General features: G+C 46.1%; 1 protein-coding gene across 1 annotated transcript in view; it reads right to left on the reverse strand.

The window, feature by feature from the left end:
- Positions 1–15,685, reverse strand: part of Tmem132d (transmembrane protein 132D) — a 632,953-nt gene that overhangs the window by 463,616 nt on the left and 153,652 nt on the right. The window contains 1 exon segment of the mRNA XM_028870206.2: positions 9,957–10,842. Within this exon segment, the coding sequence (XP_028726039.2) occupies positions 9,957–10,842 (886 nt within the window).

The following is a 15,685-nucleotide window of genomic DNA, read 5'->3' on the forward strand; positions in this document are numbered from 1 at the left end:
ATTAACAGCAACGCTATCTAGAGACTAACCCAAGCCGGACATTTAGTGTGAGGACCATGACAAGGGTACAAAAACACCAGGGAGAGCACACAGTGTGTCTTGAGAAGGTCAGAGGGTCAAACAATGAGACCACTATCATCTGTGGAGAAGCCTGGACCAGTGGCTTGGGAACCCAAGACTAGCTGCTACCAGGGATGGCAGTGGCAGGCCAACTTTTTATGACAAGTCCCTGAGTTCAAAGTCAGCTCATCTGTACCATTCCTCCTAGGGGCCCAGGCAGAGATGAAAGAGGGGATCTGGCCCTATTTCTCATTTTCTCTGCACAAGACTATACAGGAAGGAGACACCATAGCTCTGATGAGAAGAAGAAAGACATGCAAACATCTATTTCCAATCCATTCCCAGTCTTTCTTTTTTCTTTCTTTCTTTCTTTCTTTCTTTCTTTCTTTCTTTCTTTCTTTCTTTCTTTCTTTCTTTCTTTCTTTCTTTCTTTCTTTCCTTCCTTCCTTCCTTTCTTTTTCTTTTTCTTTTTCTAATACTATGGCTTTTGTTGCATTTTAAAAATAAATCTGCAGAGCTGGGGGCTGCTCGGTAGCTAAAGCTTTTGCCTTGCAAGTGAGAGGACTGGAGTTTGGATTCCAGAAACTTGCATAAATGCCGGGGCAAGCATGGTAGCCCTTCTGTAATTCCAGCCTTGGAAGGCAGAGTCAGGGGATCCTTAGAGTAAGTTGGCAAGCTACTCTAGCCTTGCTGGGGAGCTCTGGGATTGAATACGTAGAAGTGCGATAGAGGATGATTCCTGACATCAGCCTTGGATCTCCACATACATGCACATGTATGTGCAACCATATACATGTCAACATGTGCCAAAAATCACGAACACACACGTGCATAACACACCCCCGAAAAGGGAAAAATGAAAATAAAATTGCATTTTGTATCTTCAGATGTAGGGAAGGGGAAGAGAGCCGAGGCTCCGCTCACTGCAGCATCTCGCCCTGAAATATGCTGGGTTGGATACCTCCGGAGTTATTATCAAAGAAAGTGCCTCCTAAGTGGCTTCCAGCATGTTCCTTTCTGTATTTGTTCTTTGAAGTTGAAGTTGGAGGAAACCTGCTACTTATGTACTTACCAGCGGACTCTCAAAAAAGAAATCAATGCTGGGAGTTCAAAGTGACCTTAAGTTGTCTGTTTGCATTTCCCCCGACGCCCTGCATTTCGTGGCCAGCTGCATTGATCTACTGAGCATTGAATCTATTGCCAACCTGTGTTTAAGGTTCCTTTTGCTCTTTGTTTATGCTCTATAGCACGTGAACAAGGAACGTGCCCACAAGGTGGGGCTGAGTGAGTCTCAAGGACCCTTCCAAGATGCACAGGAGGGGCAGCACTTAGGCAGGTGCCTACGATGCCCGACTCCATGAGCTGTGTCCTTTCTCTTAAGTGACCGGGGGGTTCCACTAGTAAACACAATGCTTTTTTATCTGAAAATGCTATTTTTTGGCAATGACTAATGTAACACCAGGCATCCTAGCAAAGGCCACTATATCTCATAAAGCTAACCCCCTTTAGCAACATTTGTTCCCACTACTCATGGTTTTTTTTTCTGCCCCCATTCCTGGTTAAATAAGAATTGAATAAACAAGGCTCATCCCCCCCAGAGGCCGCCCTGACTCACTTTCTAGGGTAACAAAGGGATTGTGGATCATGTGTTTGTTCCTCTTTGCTCTATCTAGCTGGTTCTCATTAGAAGGGTGCAGGGATTCTCCTCGTCAACCTCCTTCAACTTCCCTTAGAGGTAGTACAGACAGACAGGAGGAGTAACTTGCACCTTTCAAATGCATTTATCCCAAGTTCTTAGTAGGAGTCTTCTGAGTACATACTTCCCCCTTCCTGAAGGCCCTGGTGGATACAGACCACACGCAACTGGCTTCAGTACAGCATGAGGCTGAGTTTAGATAGGAAAAAAAGGCTCAGGCAACACTGTACACAGCAGGGAAAAGAATAATGGGGAGTCACATGTGTCCAAGGTCCACATCCATCATCATCGTCATCGATCATGGCAACCACCACCATCATCACCAATATCATCAGCATCACTATTACCACCATCACCATTATTGTTATCACCACCACACTTGTCACCAACATCACTATCATCTTCACCATCACTACCATCATTATCACCACCATCACCATTACCACCATCACCCTAGTTATCATTATCACCATCATCACCATGAACATTACCATCATCATTCACTGCTAATTCCTGTCTCCACATGCCTGCAATGGGAACAGCAACTCAGCCCTTTCTAGCAGACACCTTTCATGGGACCTAGTTCTAACTCCCTCTTCTGGAGAACTCCTGGGACTCCAGATCATAGTGGCCTCTGCCTATACTACCCTGAACGTGCCCAATCTCATCTGATCTCAGAAGCTAAGCAGGGTCGGGCCTGGTTAGTACTTGGATGGGATACCACCCTACAAGGACTCCAATTTGCAGTAAGGCTCGTTTAAGAAGGGAATGACTCAATTGCCTTTAGTCTCCTGGCTATGGGTAGGTTAGGACTTCTGTTGGTCTTTTCTGTGTCTGTCAGATTGCAAGCCCAGTGCCACTTTGAGATCTTTGGCAGCAGTTACTCTACACCTCACGTGGTTGAGTCTGTATGATAATGAGTATTCAGAGACCGGTAATACTTGGGGGGTGCTCACCAACCTAAGACAGAGCACTTGTGTGGCCTGGGCAGGTGTCTCCATGACGGGTAAGGTGACCTGCTGACGTCCCATGCAACCTAAGTCAGAAGCTCATTTTTTTTAATAAAAAGGGGGGGACCTGTGGGCCCTGGCCCCCCACTGTGAGTGGCTGCCGCCTTGCTTGCTGGCCTTGACCAGATGTCCTCCCTATTCAGATTCCCTGCAGTTTCTTTCTCACCTAAGATCACTGGAGAGATCACCGGAGGTTCTTTGTTCCTGTATCCTGCATTTGGTATAAACAGTTTAGATGCAAGAATGTAGAACATTCCCTAGCAAACTTCTGCCCTCCGGGGATCCTCCATTGTGCTGTAAGCCTGTATTTAAGGTTTCCTCCCTCTTTCAATAAACGGCATTTGGCATTTGGCATTTGGCATTCAGCTGTGGCAAATGGCTCGCTGTCTCTTGTCTCTTATTTTCTAATCCGCAGCCCCTTGCTCGGACATGGTGAACGGGTATCGGGGACGCGGGCATTGCCACAACATTTCTTCACCATGGCAAATGCAGAGGGTGCTTCCTACTGGGCCACTAAAGAGGGTAGACTGCTCTCCCTGCTCTGGCATGGCCAGGGGTACAGTGTGCCCTAGGCATGCACACATGCTCCCTCTTGGGATGTCGGAGTTTAACCAATGTCACTAGGCATTTACAGGGTCAGTCGAGGCACATCTCAAACCCCTCCTCTTCACCAGAGTCCTTCCCCCACCCCGCAATTTTACAAGCAGGAAGTGCCTTGTCCTTTATGAAGGTAATTTTAGGAGCTAGTTCTCCTCACAAAAGCCATGCCTGTCCCCACTCTGCAACTCACATCTGGCAAGGAATTATTCAAGGTCAAGGGGCTCAGCGAGGACCTGGGGAACTCATGATGACAGGTGGGAGAAGTGCATATCCGTGCCAGCCTCTGCTCCCCAGCCAGACTCTGCTCCGTCCATACCCCTCCTCAGTGATAAGTCTTTAAGGTCTCTTGAAGGCCTCTCTGCCATTGCAACAAACCGAATCAGACCGAATCAGGAAAAGCCCAGGTTTAATGGGTAAAGACCGGATGATTCCCCCGCCCCTGCAGAGAGGAGAAGGGGACGAAACTGGAAGAACCATGAGTCTGTTTTCTGGGATGCCACTTATATATCCCCTGTGGGAGATGTTCTGAGCCTCTCTGGGGGAGGAGCTGTGTTCGGTGGGCTTTGAAGGGGTGGGCTTGGTGGGGGGAGCTGTGTTTAGCGGGCTCTGAAGGGAGGGTTTAGGGAAAGATATGGGGAGGGGAACCGAGGTAGCTCTTCCACCAGACTTGGGAATAGCGATGCCAGGACACCAGGGGTTGAGGTGGAGCTCCCACCCAAACATTCCAGACTCTTTGGGTATAGGGATGCCAGGGCACCAGGGGTTGAGGTGGAGTTCCCGCCCAAACACTCAGTTTTTAATCCTTGAGTTACTTAGTAACCACCCAGGAAGCCATTTGTTAAGTTAGCCATGGTGGGAGGTGTAACCTACAACTAGAAATATTCTGTGATTCCAATTGGCTTCCTCCACCTCAACTAGAATGAGACATGTCCTGCTAGGTGGAGATCAACTCCCAGGAGCCCCAAGGGACTGAATGAAGCCCAAGGCCAGCTGCAGACCAACTCATCATTTTTGAATGCCCCAAGTCCTCTGCAAAGTTCCTTGCCACCTGTGATGGCTGACCTTGGTTGTCAACTTGACCACATCTGGAATTAACTAAAAAACCCAAGCAGCAGAGTAGACCTCAGAGGGATTTTTTTCTCTTTCCTTTCTTTCTTTTATTTTTCTTAATTAAATCATTTGAAGTGAGAAGACCCACTTTTAATCTGAATCTTCTGAAGTGGGAAGATCCACCTTTAATCTGAGGCACACCTTCTGCCGGCTGCCTGTATAAAGGACAGGGAAAAAGGAAGCTAGCTCTCTTTGCCTGCTTGCCCTTGATCCTGCTGGCACACTTCACTGGCATTAGAGCCTACTTCTTCAGGATTCCGGCACATAATGAAGACCAGCTGAGACAGTCAGCCTCATGGACTGAACAACTACTGGGTTCTTAGACCTTTTATTGGACTATCTGGACCACAGTCTGTAAGCAATTCTAATAAATCCCTTTCATATATATGTTCCTCTAGAGAACTCTGACTAATACACCACCCAAAAGGCATCCCCAGACCCATCTCAATCCTGTTTCTCCAATCACATGTCAAAATGTTTTTATACCCTTGCTTTCTCTTTTATAGGTCTTTTCTTAGAAAAACAAAAAAACCAAAAAACCCTGAAATGGCTTAAACCAAAGCAGCTTTGATATTTTAATTTTAATTAGCAGTTATGCATATGTGTGCATGCCTGCATGTTTGTGAGGGAGGGTAAGCATGCTTGTGAGTATCTGTGCACGCAAATGTGAGATGTTAGCCTCAGGTGTCATTCCTTGGGAGCCAACCGCCTTATTGAGACAGTCTCTCTCACTAAATGTGAAGTGTGCTGATTCAGGTAAATTAGCTAGCCACTGATGCACATCCCCCCATATATGGCATTTTTTGTGTGTGGGGGTGCCAGGGATCAAACTCAGTCCCTTGTCTTCACATGACACGCACTTACCTACCGGAGCCATCCCCCCAGTTCCCAAAGCATCTTACATCTGACAAAGTGGTGAACACAAGGCTGTCAAAGAGTACTTGGGCATCTGGTATTTAAAACACAGAGCCCTCTGCAAGCTCTAAGTGGTCTTTGATAACGCTCATTATTATCAAGAGGGATTTGTTCATTCAAGGAACTTAAGAATGGCCCTGACTTTGGAAAGAGCCCTAATTTGTCTTAGTTCAGTCTTTTATAGCTCCCGTCTCTGTCCTCCCCATGAGCTTCCTTGACATTGAATAAACATCTGACTCAAACCCCAGTCCAAGCTGAGGACTAGGGCTTCTCAGAAATTCAGTCTCTATAGCGGAAACATAAAGGAACAGCTGGTGTGGAGGGAGAGAATTGGTCCCCATGTTCATCTTCTCCAGCTGGGGCATTTGGGCAATTGAGTCACTGGTGGTTTCTGAACATCATGTCTGGTGGGGAGGGAGATGGGAAAGGGGATGGTGGGTGGAATCTCAGAGCAAAGGGCACACATGCTGCGGGTGCTTCAGTTCTTCATGGGAAGGAAAACGTTTTTCTGAGATTCAAAGGGACTTGGATGTCCATAAAATGAAAGCACTTTGCTCTTCTTCTGCAACATGGGCTTCAAGACTAGAGCAGCAGGGTTGGATAGATTGTATAAGTCAACAAGCTCTCTAACAGGGCTTTCTTGTTCTCAATGAGAACCACTCCTACACACACACACACACACACACACACACACACACACAAACACACACACACACACACACACACACACACACACACACACACACAGCTCCTTAAAATGGACTTATAATTTGGTACCCCAAATGGAAGCACCAGCCACCCATGCAATCTCTACAGTATCTCCCCTGAGGTCACAGGCACAAGCTCAATCCTAATCCTATATATGAAGATTCAAATGGCAGGCTCACCACATCACCAGGTCCAAGTTTATATTGTCTATTTATATAAACGGATTAGATCCATGCAACATTGGAACATGTTAAGTGTGTAGCGAGCATACACCGAAGCCCAGGGATCATCATAGAAGAGGAGGTAGGAAGGATGTAAGAACCAGAGGGTGGGGAGGAGAGCTGTGAAATGCTGTGTTCTGAACATGACATGGATGCTGCAACCATAAACTCAAGAAGCTATGGTTACCTATACACAACCCTGCTGTGGGATAGTTTGTATGTCAAATCTGTTGCTCTGATTGGTCAATAAATAAAACACTGATTGGCCAGTGGCCAGGCAGGAAGTACAGGCGGGACTAACAGAGAGGAGAATTAAGGGAACAGGAAGGGAAAGGGAGACACTGCCAGCCGCCACCATGACAAGCTGCATGTGAAGATGCTGGTAAGCCACAAGCACGTGGCAAGGTATAGATTTATAGAAATGGGTTAATTTAAGATATAAGAACAGTTAGCAAGAAGCCTGCCACGGCCATACAGTTTGTAAGCAATATAAGTCTCTGTGTTTACTTGGTTGGGTCTGAGGGCTGTGGGATTGGCGGTTGAGAGAGATTTGTTCTGACTATAGGCCAGGCAGGAAAACTCTAGCTACACAACCCATCTAGTTACAAGTCCCAGCATGGATGAGGGAGGGACTCGCCAGGGCCCACCTCTAACTGAGAAGTTGGTGGCAGTTGATAGCTGCTAGGGGAGGCAGAATCATTCTTTTTTTTTTTTTGAGGATAATCCTATTGGTAGGTTTCTCATCCTCTAGTGAATGACCCCCCCATCCCCCACCCCCATGCACATGCACACAGCATTAACTGGACTCAGTGGGTTATAAAGAAAAAAGACATGGAGTTGGGAGGGCATATATCGTGGGGATATGAGAGGGAGTTGAAGGGGGAAATGTAGAGTAGATATAGTTTATTGAATGTATTTCAGAAATTCTCAAAAATAAAGAAAAAATTATAACTAAATTCATACTGAATTGATTCTGAATAAATGTACATTTTTTGCTACAACCGAAACCACCCTATCTTTGACTTACAACCAGAGTCAGCAAATGTACAAGGGTGCAATGTGTTTCTTTCAGAATGTACAAAGGCCTAAGCCTAACCCCATGGGCTGTGTAGCCCAGCAAAGGGGGTGCCTTTTGGTTCTACTGGAGGGCTAAGACAGCTGATCTCACCCAGGCCTCCAGGGGACACATTTACTATATCACAGATGGTGACAGGATCTCCAGCCTTTGTGAAACACAAACATACATAGAGATGTTTCCAGAAAAGGCTAGATGAGCTCACTTCCTGAAGCCAAAGTCCAGGGGACAGCAAGATTCCACTCCTGCCCAGGAACCCAACCACCAGTCAGTGATCAGCGTGAACATCCAAGGGAGGATGATATGGATTATAGTAGGGGCCCACTTTTCCAATGGTGTCCAAGCAAAGCACTTCTCTCATAATCAGCCATCTTTAAAGATGTTATGGAGGGCTGTTGAATTTGGAAATTGAAGTACACACTAGTAGATCATAGAGAGGGCTTGTGGCCAGCTGCAGCAAAATCTGTTTGCCAGACAGACAAAATGAACACAAGTATGGCCATGGTTCACAGATGTCTTTCCATCACCCCTCCCCACCCCCTGCCTCTTTAGCTAATCCCCCAGATGCACAGAACATGAAGCCAAGGATTTTACCTCCCAGTTCAATCATTAGACAAATGCTGTTCGCTAATGTCTACTGCTTTTGTCCAAATTAAAAAGAAACCCAGATGCCAGATCAGAATCAACTCCACTTAAATTTGTGAGTTAAAACAATTGTGAGTTAGAACGATTTGTTTCCTTGAGCTCTTTACCCCTAAACAAAGCATAAGGAGAATGGAGTAGGGGGAGGAGGGGAGGAGCTACAAATCTGAGTGAGAAACTGAAACCAGATCGGTAGCTGATGAACTTGAAAATCCACAGGCAACATGGACCCCACGTGCAGTTACATTCATATTCTACAAGACTATGATAAAATTAATGTGCTGGGTGATGGAGAGAGGGATGGTTCAGCAGCTAAGAGCACTTGATGCCCTTGTAGAGGAGCAGAGTTCAGTTCCCAGCACCCACGTCAGGCAGCTCCAGGGGATACGATGCCCTCTTCTGGCCTCTGTGGGCGTTGCACTCATGTAGCATGCACACGCACACATACACCACGATACATATACATACATAAGTAAAAATTTAAAAAAACAGGTAATAATAATAATAAATAATAAATAGATAAAAATAACAATAAAGCAAGAAGAAAATAAGTAATGCGTTGTACAGCAGGCCAAGTCATGTCATGCTGTTGGGACACTACTGCGCGACCAACAATGCTTGTCCTAATTAATTATTAGGTTTATCTACATTTAACGCAAAGCTAAAGCCTGTAGTTACATCACAGTTGACACAAGGCAAGTTCCTCTCACATGTTATATTCCAAAGAAAATTCCAGAATGTTTTTTTCTAAAGTTCACAGTACTTCTTTTGAATGTCTCTTCTTTGCTACAACCTTACATAAGATATCCAAGATCCAACCATGTATTCTCCACCCTTTACGCTCTTTTAATTCTTTTTTAAACACCACACTCTATTTCTGGGGAGAAACAAAGTGATAACTTTGAGGCTGGTACCACTTTATACTTAGAGCCTGTCTGTCTGGAATAGCTCCTGAGTTGGCAGAACCATGCTCTCCATCCTCCCTGACAACTGTCGCCACCATTTGCACATTTGCTGAAACTGTGAGGTGTTTAAAGACCCGATTGTGAAGTGGCTGATTTGGGAACCCTCAGTGGCCTGAAGCATGTGGATAAACCCTCCATGAAAGCTAAAGGATCCCGACAACATCCCCGGCTCTTCTATGACAGTCTGGGAGTTTCATTAATATTAAAAAAGAATGTTTTATGGTCCTGGGGAGATGGCTCAGTAGTTATAGTCCTGGAGAGATGGCTTGCTCTTCCAGTGCAGCTTAATTCAGTTCCTAGAACCCACATCTGGTAGCTAAAAACCATCCATAACTCTAGCTCCAGGTTGATCTGATGCCCGCCCCCTCTGGCTTCTGTGGGTACTGCATTCACATGCACACACCTAGACATAGATATACACACACAGACACACAATTAAAATTAAAATAAATCTTAAAAAAATAAAGAACATTTTCTGGGAGATGTCTTAGTCAGTAAAGTGTTCACCATGAAAACACAGGGACCTGAGTTTGATTCCCAGAATCCATGTAAAACAGCTGGACATAGAGCAAGTGTGGTCTCTTGATCCAAATGCTAGAGGGTGGAGAGAGAAGGATTCTGGGATCTCATTGGTCAGCCAACTGGTCTAACCAGCAAGCTCCAGGATAGTAAGAGACCCTGTCCCAAAATAAAACCAAGGTAGGCATCACCTGAAGAAGAACACCTATAGTTGACCTACAGCCTGTATATTCATGGACATACACATGTACACCCACCCCACCACACACAAAATGTTCATAATTAAGTGGACAACCATAACCATCAAACTAGCCCTTATATTTCACAGTAAGAACACAGCATGTGAACATCTAAAAGGAGCTTCATGCTAGAGGCATAACAATAGCCAGGCTGGACCTCCAGGGCTGCTGTGGACAGATTTGGGAACCTGCTCACCTCAGAGTAAAGTGATCCTCTGTACAGTTCCTGGAGATGGAGATGGGGAAGGTGAGTACATCTCCTTGTCGCACAGTCTTGGGGACATAATGAACGGCCACGTTGCTATCTAAATGCAGTTCCCTCAGAGGTGGACTGCTGGGGGTTTCTCGAAGGAAGACACTCCCAATTCTGTGCAAAGGTGGGCTGGATTCATCAACGTCATTGTGGCCCATTGGAGTGCCACCTCCTTTCCTTGAGTCCTCCTTGGTACAGTCCCCTCGCTCATCCCCTGGCTGTACAGCATAATATAGTTCCACAGGGCTCCCCTCTGGCTGCTCTGTGGGCCTCCTGCGCCCAGAAACAACTGTAGGGGGACTGAACCAGCCAGGCAGCATCTCCAGCTGGGCCACACACAGCCCCAGGGCCCCACCCAGCCGGCAGCTGCCCCGAACCTCCCTGGTCTCTCTAAAAGCAAAGACCCGCAGGCAGGGCAGCTTCTCATCCCTGTGATCATCCCAGTCTCGGCCCACGATATGGAAGAGCACCTGCACTTTGGGATGGCCCAGGTAGACCTTCTCCTGCAAGATGTAGGCCTTCAGCCTCCAGTTGAGGGAGAATGTGTTCGTGAATCCAAACGGGTTGGAAGGTAGCATCAAGTCCTGGGGCACCACCTGCTCAAGTGAGAAGGGCCCGTAGCTGGCGTTGAGCACCGGCAGTCGCTTGGACTTGTAGATCAGAAAGGACTCAACCCGCGACTGCAGGCTGGAGTTGCGCATGATGTCCTGGTTGGCCTCCTTCAGGAAGAAGGACACATCGGCGTTGTTGATGTGGTAGGTCACCGGGAGGTAGGTAGGCAGCAATGAGAACCGCTGGATGCTCTCCAGGATCCCTCGGCCTTCTGTCACTGTTGGGAGGAACCGAGGGCAGGTGTTAGTGATCCTGGGACACCAGATTTGTAGATTCGGAGAGCACATTGGTGACCACCCACCACCCACCTTTGGACCCGTGATGCTGTTCCGAGTTATCCAGTGTTTCTTCTTTGAATCAACTCAGTGTATAGAAAATATATGCAAAGGGGCTGGGGGACATGGCTCAGTTGGCAAAGTGCTTGCCACAGAAGCGGGTGGGAAGGAATCCCAATCCCCAGAACTCATATTAAAAAGAAGCTGATCAGGCTGGGGGGGGGGGCGGCTCTTGGCAGTTAAAGGCTAGGCTCATAACCAAAAAGAAGCTGAACACAGTGGCACATGCCTATACGTCCAGGGCTGAAGAGATAGAGACAGGAGGGAGGATTCCTGGAGCTCACTGGACAGCCAGGCTAGCTTCATCAGTGAGAGACCCTGTCTCAAAAAATAACATGGGGAAAGATTGAGGAATACATGTGATATTGACCTCTGACCTCCACTTGCACATGCACACATGTGTGTGTGCACTAAGAAAACATGTCTTAAGTAAGTATGTATATACACATGCTTGTGCACACGATAGATAAAACAGATGTGTTGTGTAGGTATTTCCTCCAGACTGAAACGGTCCTTCCTAGGAGTCAGGATGCTCACGAAACTCACAAAGTATCATAAGAATTCAAGACACATCAGGACATGTCCAAGCTTCTTTAGCAGAAAACATTGCCTAGGAGAGAATATTATCAACCAAGTCTGGTGGTGCACACCTTTAATCCCAGCACTCAGGAGGCAGAGGCAGGTGGATCTATGAGTTAGAGGCCAGCCTGATCTACAGCGGGAGTTCCAGAAAAGCCAGGGATACAGAGAAACCCTGTCTTGGGAGAAAAAAAAAAAAAGAAAAAAAAAAGGAGAAGGAGAGACTATTATCTTTGATGGCGGTATCTGCAATTTGTGTCCAAAGTTCCAGGGACAGAGCTTTAGTGGATTGTTACCCATATGGTGACCACTCTGTAGTGATGAAATTGCCTTTTGGTCACCTGTGCTTCTAGAAGTAACCCTAATCAACTTGTGGGTTCACCAAGCTCAATTGGGTGGAAATTCTTTTTTCCTTTGGTTGCTGGTGTCCTACCTGGGGTGAAGAGACATTTGTTTACATCTCCACAGGGAAAGATACAGCACAATGTCGCTAGTGTTTGGAAAAAAAAAAAAAAAAAAAAAAAAAAAAAAAAAAAAAAAAAAAAAAAAAACCTTGTCACTTGACACCCATAAATGTTGAATGTGTAAGCAAGTAAAACTCAAACAAAATCATTTCCCCCCCTGGGGATAAGAATACCTTTAAGGGGCTTAAGCCTTAGAGTATAAATGAGCAGGAAGCCTGGAAGTCTAATTCCCCAAACTCACATTAAAAAGCAGCTGAGCATGGGGCTGGAGAGATGGCTCAGAGGCTAAGATGGCTGCTCTTCCAAAGGACCCGGGTTCAACTCTCAGTACCCACATGGCAGCTCACAACTGTAACTCCAATTCCAGAGGATCTGGCATCCTCACACTGACAACATGCAGGCAAAATACCAAGGTACATAATAAATAAATAAATCCTTTTTTTTTTTTAATAAAAGGAGCCGAGCACAGTGGTACATGCCTTAAGTCCAGGGTTGGAGAGATGGAGATAGGAAGATGGCTGGAGTTTGCTGGACAGCCAGTTGTAGGAGAATTTCTAAATGGTCTTATTAAATAAGAAACACAGAGCCAAATGCAGAGTTAAAGCCTAAGAGATCACAGCAAGACCATGACTCCCTTTAGCTTACCATTCACTAACATTCTGAGAGAGAGAGAGAGAGAGAGAGAGAGAGAGAGAGAGAGAGAGAGAGAGAGAGAATATACCTGCCTTGCTGTAGACCACAGCAGCAGCAGCCAGTGGAGCTCAATCAGTGAGCACCAGGATCAGTGAGAGATCCTGCCTCAAAAAATAAGGTGGAGAGAGATTGCAGAAAGTGCCTGATATGGATCTCTGGCTTCCATCCTTTTCATTTTTTGTTTGTTTTTGCTAGAGAAGATGCCAGCAAGGGTTGAAGGGGCACTAACATCTCATCAGATAAACAATGAGTTTTCCCTCAGCCAACTAGATAGAACAAAGTGGAACTGAAATGACCTTTTCACAACACAGTCTGACCCCCACATCTACATCATACCTGGTACTGTTTCTGATGCAACCTCACACCCCTCATGGAAGGACAATTGTCCAGAGATGACAAAGAATGAGGGACAAAGACACATACGATAAGTGATCACAGTCACACAAACACCATGCCCTCTCCTGGAGTGAAGCTAAGGGCGGAGAAGAGACTTGGAACCTGAGGTGGTGAGAGTCCTCCAGAAACAGGGAATGGACTGACCACAGAAGGTCTTGGTCCTTTGTGTAGCCTGGACCCTCAAGCCTACAATGAGAGGCAGCATCTACCTTTCACTACACCCACATCCTGTGAAGACCATCCTGTCACCAATAGACAAAAAATATTCTCTTTTTCTCTTTAGGGAACATATCCTTTTTGGGGGTGGGAGTAAAAAATCCAACATGTCATTTTTATTTTTTATTTTTGGTTTTTTTAAGACAAGGTTTCTCTGTGTAGTTTTGGTGCCTGATCTGGATCTCACTCTGTAGATCAGGCTGGCCTTGAACTCACAGAGATCTGCCTGGCTCTGCATCCCGAGTGCTGATATTAAAAGTGTGTGCGCCACTACCACCCAGCTCCAACATGTTATTTTTATAGTTGTCTTAATTTCTGTAATTAAAAACCCAGGCAAAGAAATTACACAACCCATAAAAGCCATTTAGAGAGCTTTGGAACAGGGAGCCACTGGCCTGAGTAACCCCTACTGTTCAGGCACCATTATACCTGCCTCACTGTAGACCACCACCAGCAGTTACATGATGAACCCTGGTTACCCTGGTTATTTGGAAATGTCACTGACATCCCTCCAATAACCTGCTTCAGCTTCAGTGACCCCACCCCCAGGAAAGCACTCCCCAAGCACAACACTCTCTCAAGTGTGGACCCGCATCTATCAGGAGCAGTAGTAGACAGCCAAGAACTCAGACAGTTCCTGGATTTGCCACATGTAGCTTGTGGGACAATCAGCAGGGCGCCAATCCTCCTTGCTTCTGAGAGTCAATCAAAACCGCAGTTCAGGTCAGAGAACACAGAAGTTAGGCTACATACAAGTTTATAGCTAGGTCGGATTGACAGACACCTGGATTCAGGCCTAGTTTGCACACCAGAATGACAAAATCTCCGTGTCTAGTGTCATTCATTACCAAGCTCAGGGCAGGGCAAGTCTCACATTTATGTTTAGACAAACTATCTGGAATTGTTAATACATGTGTATTTAGACTGACCCAGTCGGTAATTTTATAGGATACAGCCCAACGAATGTGACTTTCTTTTTCAAGTATCAAAATATGCGAACTGGGAAGATGGCTTGGGGAATAAGCTATTTAAAAGTGTAAAATCTGGAGTTCAGATGCCCCTGTACCCATCTGAAAATACCAGGTGGACAGAGTGGCCTGCCTGTAATCCCAGCACTTGGAAAATAGGGTCAGGAGATCTCTGGGGCAATCTGGTTAGCTAGAGTAGGCAAGTTGGTAAGGTCCCCCTTCACCAAGAAACCCAACCTCAATAAGGTGGGCAGCAATCAAGGAAGACACCAATATCAAGCCTGTGCACTCCCAAGCACATGTGCCCACATACATATCAACATGCATACATGTACACACACCACACACACATAAATATTTTTCTTAAAAATCAAGATACTATGAATGTTATAACTGTAACTCTCAACTTGATGGAGTTAGAATCATCATGGAAATAGAAATAGACATCTGGTAGACTTCTGGGCATGTCTATAAGGATGTTTCCAGAAAAGTTTAACAGAGGAGGGACCACCTACCCTAAATGTAGACAGCTCCATTCCATGGGCTTAGAAAGGAGAAGGCAAACTGAGCACCAGCATGCATCTGCTTCCTGGCTGCAGGTATGATGTGGCCAGCTCTGTCATGCTCCTGCCGCTGTGCCTTCCCACTGTGATGGACTGCACCTTCAAACTGTGTGCCCAAATAAATCTTTCCCCCCTTAAGTAGCTTTCGTCTGGCACTGTGTCACAGAAATGTGTAATATCACGAACACAGCCTAATAAGATGCCTTACCCGATGAAGCATTGTATGTTTTAATGTTCTAGAACTGGCATCTGATTTGTGTTTTCCCCAAACCCCATCTAAAGATCAGCACAAAGAGCAAGCAGGCATTTTCTGTGTGTTCTCTGAGAGGAGCTTCCTGCTTCCCCCCTCCTCTTGGGTGCCATCCCCACCCCCACCGTCCATCAGCCTGGTTACAATCCAAGCCAGGTCTGCTGTAAAACCTGTCTTTCTGGAGCACTCACTGACAGTGCATCTCTAGGCTATGTCCTCACATGTGTCCTATACAGCACCCACATCCCCCATCACTCGGGGCTTCCCTGTGAACCTCTACAGACCAGTAGGGTGTACACCATCTGATAGGCATCTTGTGTGGTCCCATAGTACGTGGGGTCTTTAGAACAGCATCCAGAGACTGTCAGACATTCGGTGAATATTTGATAAGCAAATGGGTGCACAAACGGATTATGCATTTTCTATCCTAAATAGCAGATTCTATTTTCCACCAGGATTTTGCAAGAACTCTTCTGTACAGCATGACTGTAATCGGGATTACCCAATGCTTTCATCCCACTGAGAGCACCACATAATCCCACTGACAGATTGGAGAGGAGAGAAAGGCCCCTCCCAGGATCTCTCCTTTAGGAGAT

Source organism: Peromyscus leucopus, chromosome 23, assembly GCF_004664715.2.
Source record: "Peromyscus leucopus breed LL Stock chromosome 23, UCI_PerLeu_2.1, whole genome shotgun sequence".
Taxonomy (NCBI): domain Eukaryota; kingdom Metazoa; phylum Chordata; class Mammalia; order Rodentia; family Cricetidae; genus Peromyscus; species Peromyscus leucopus.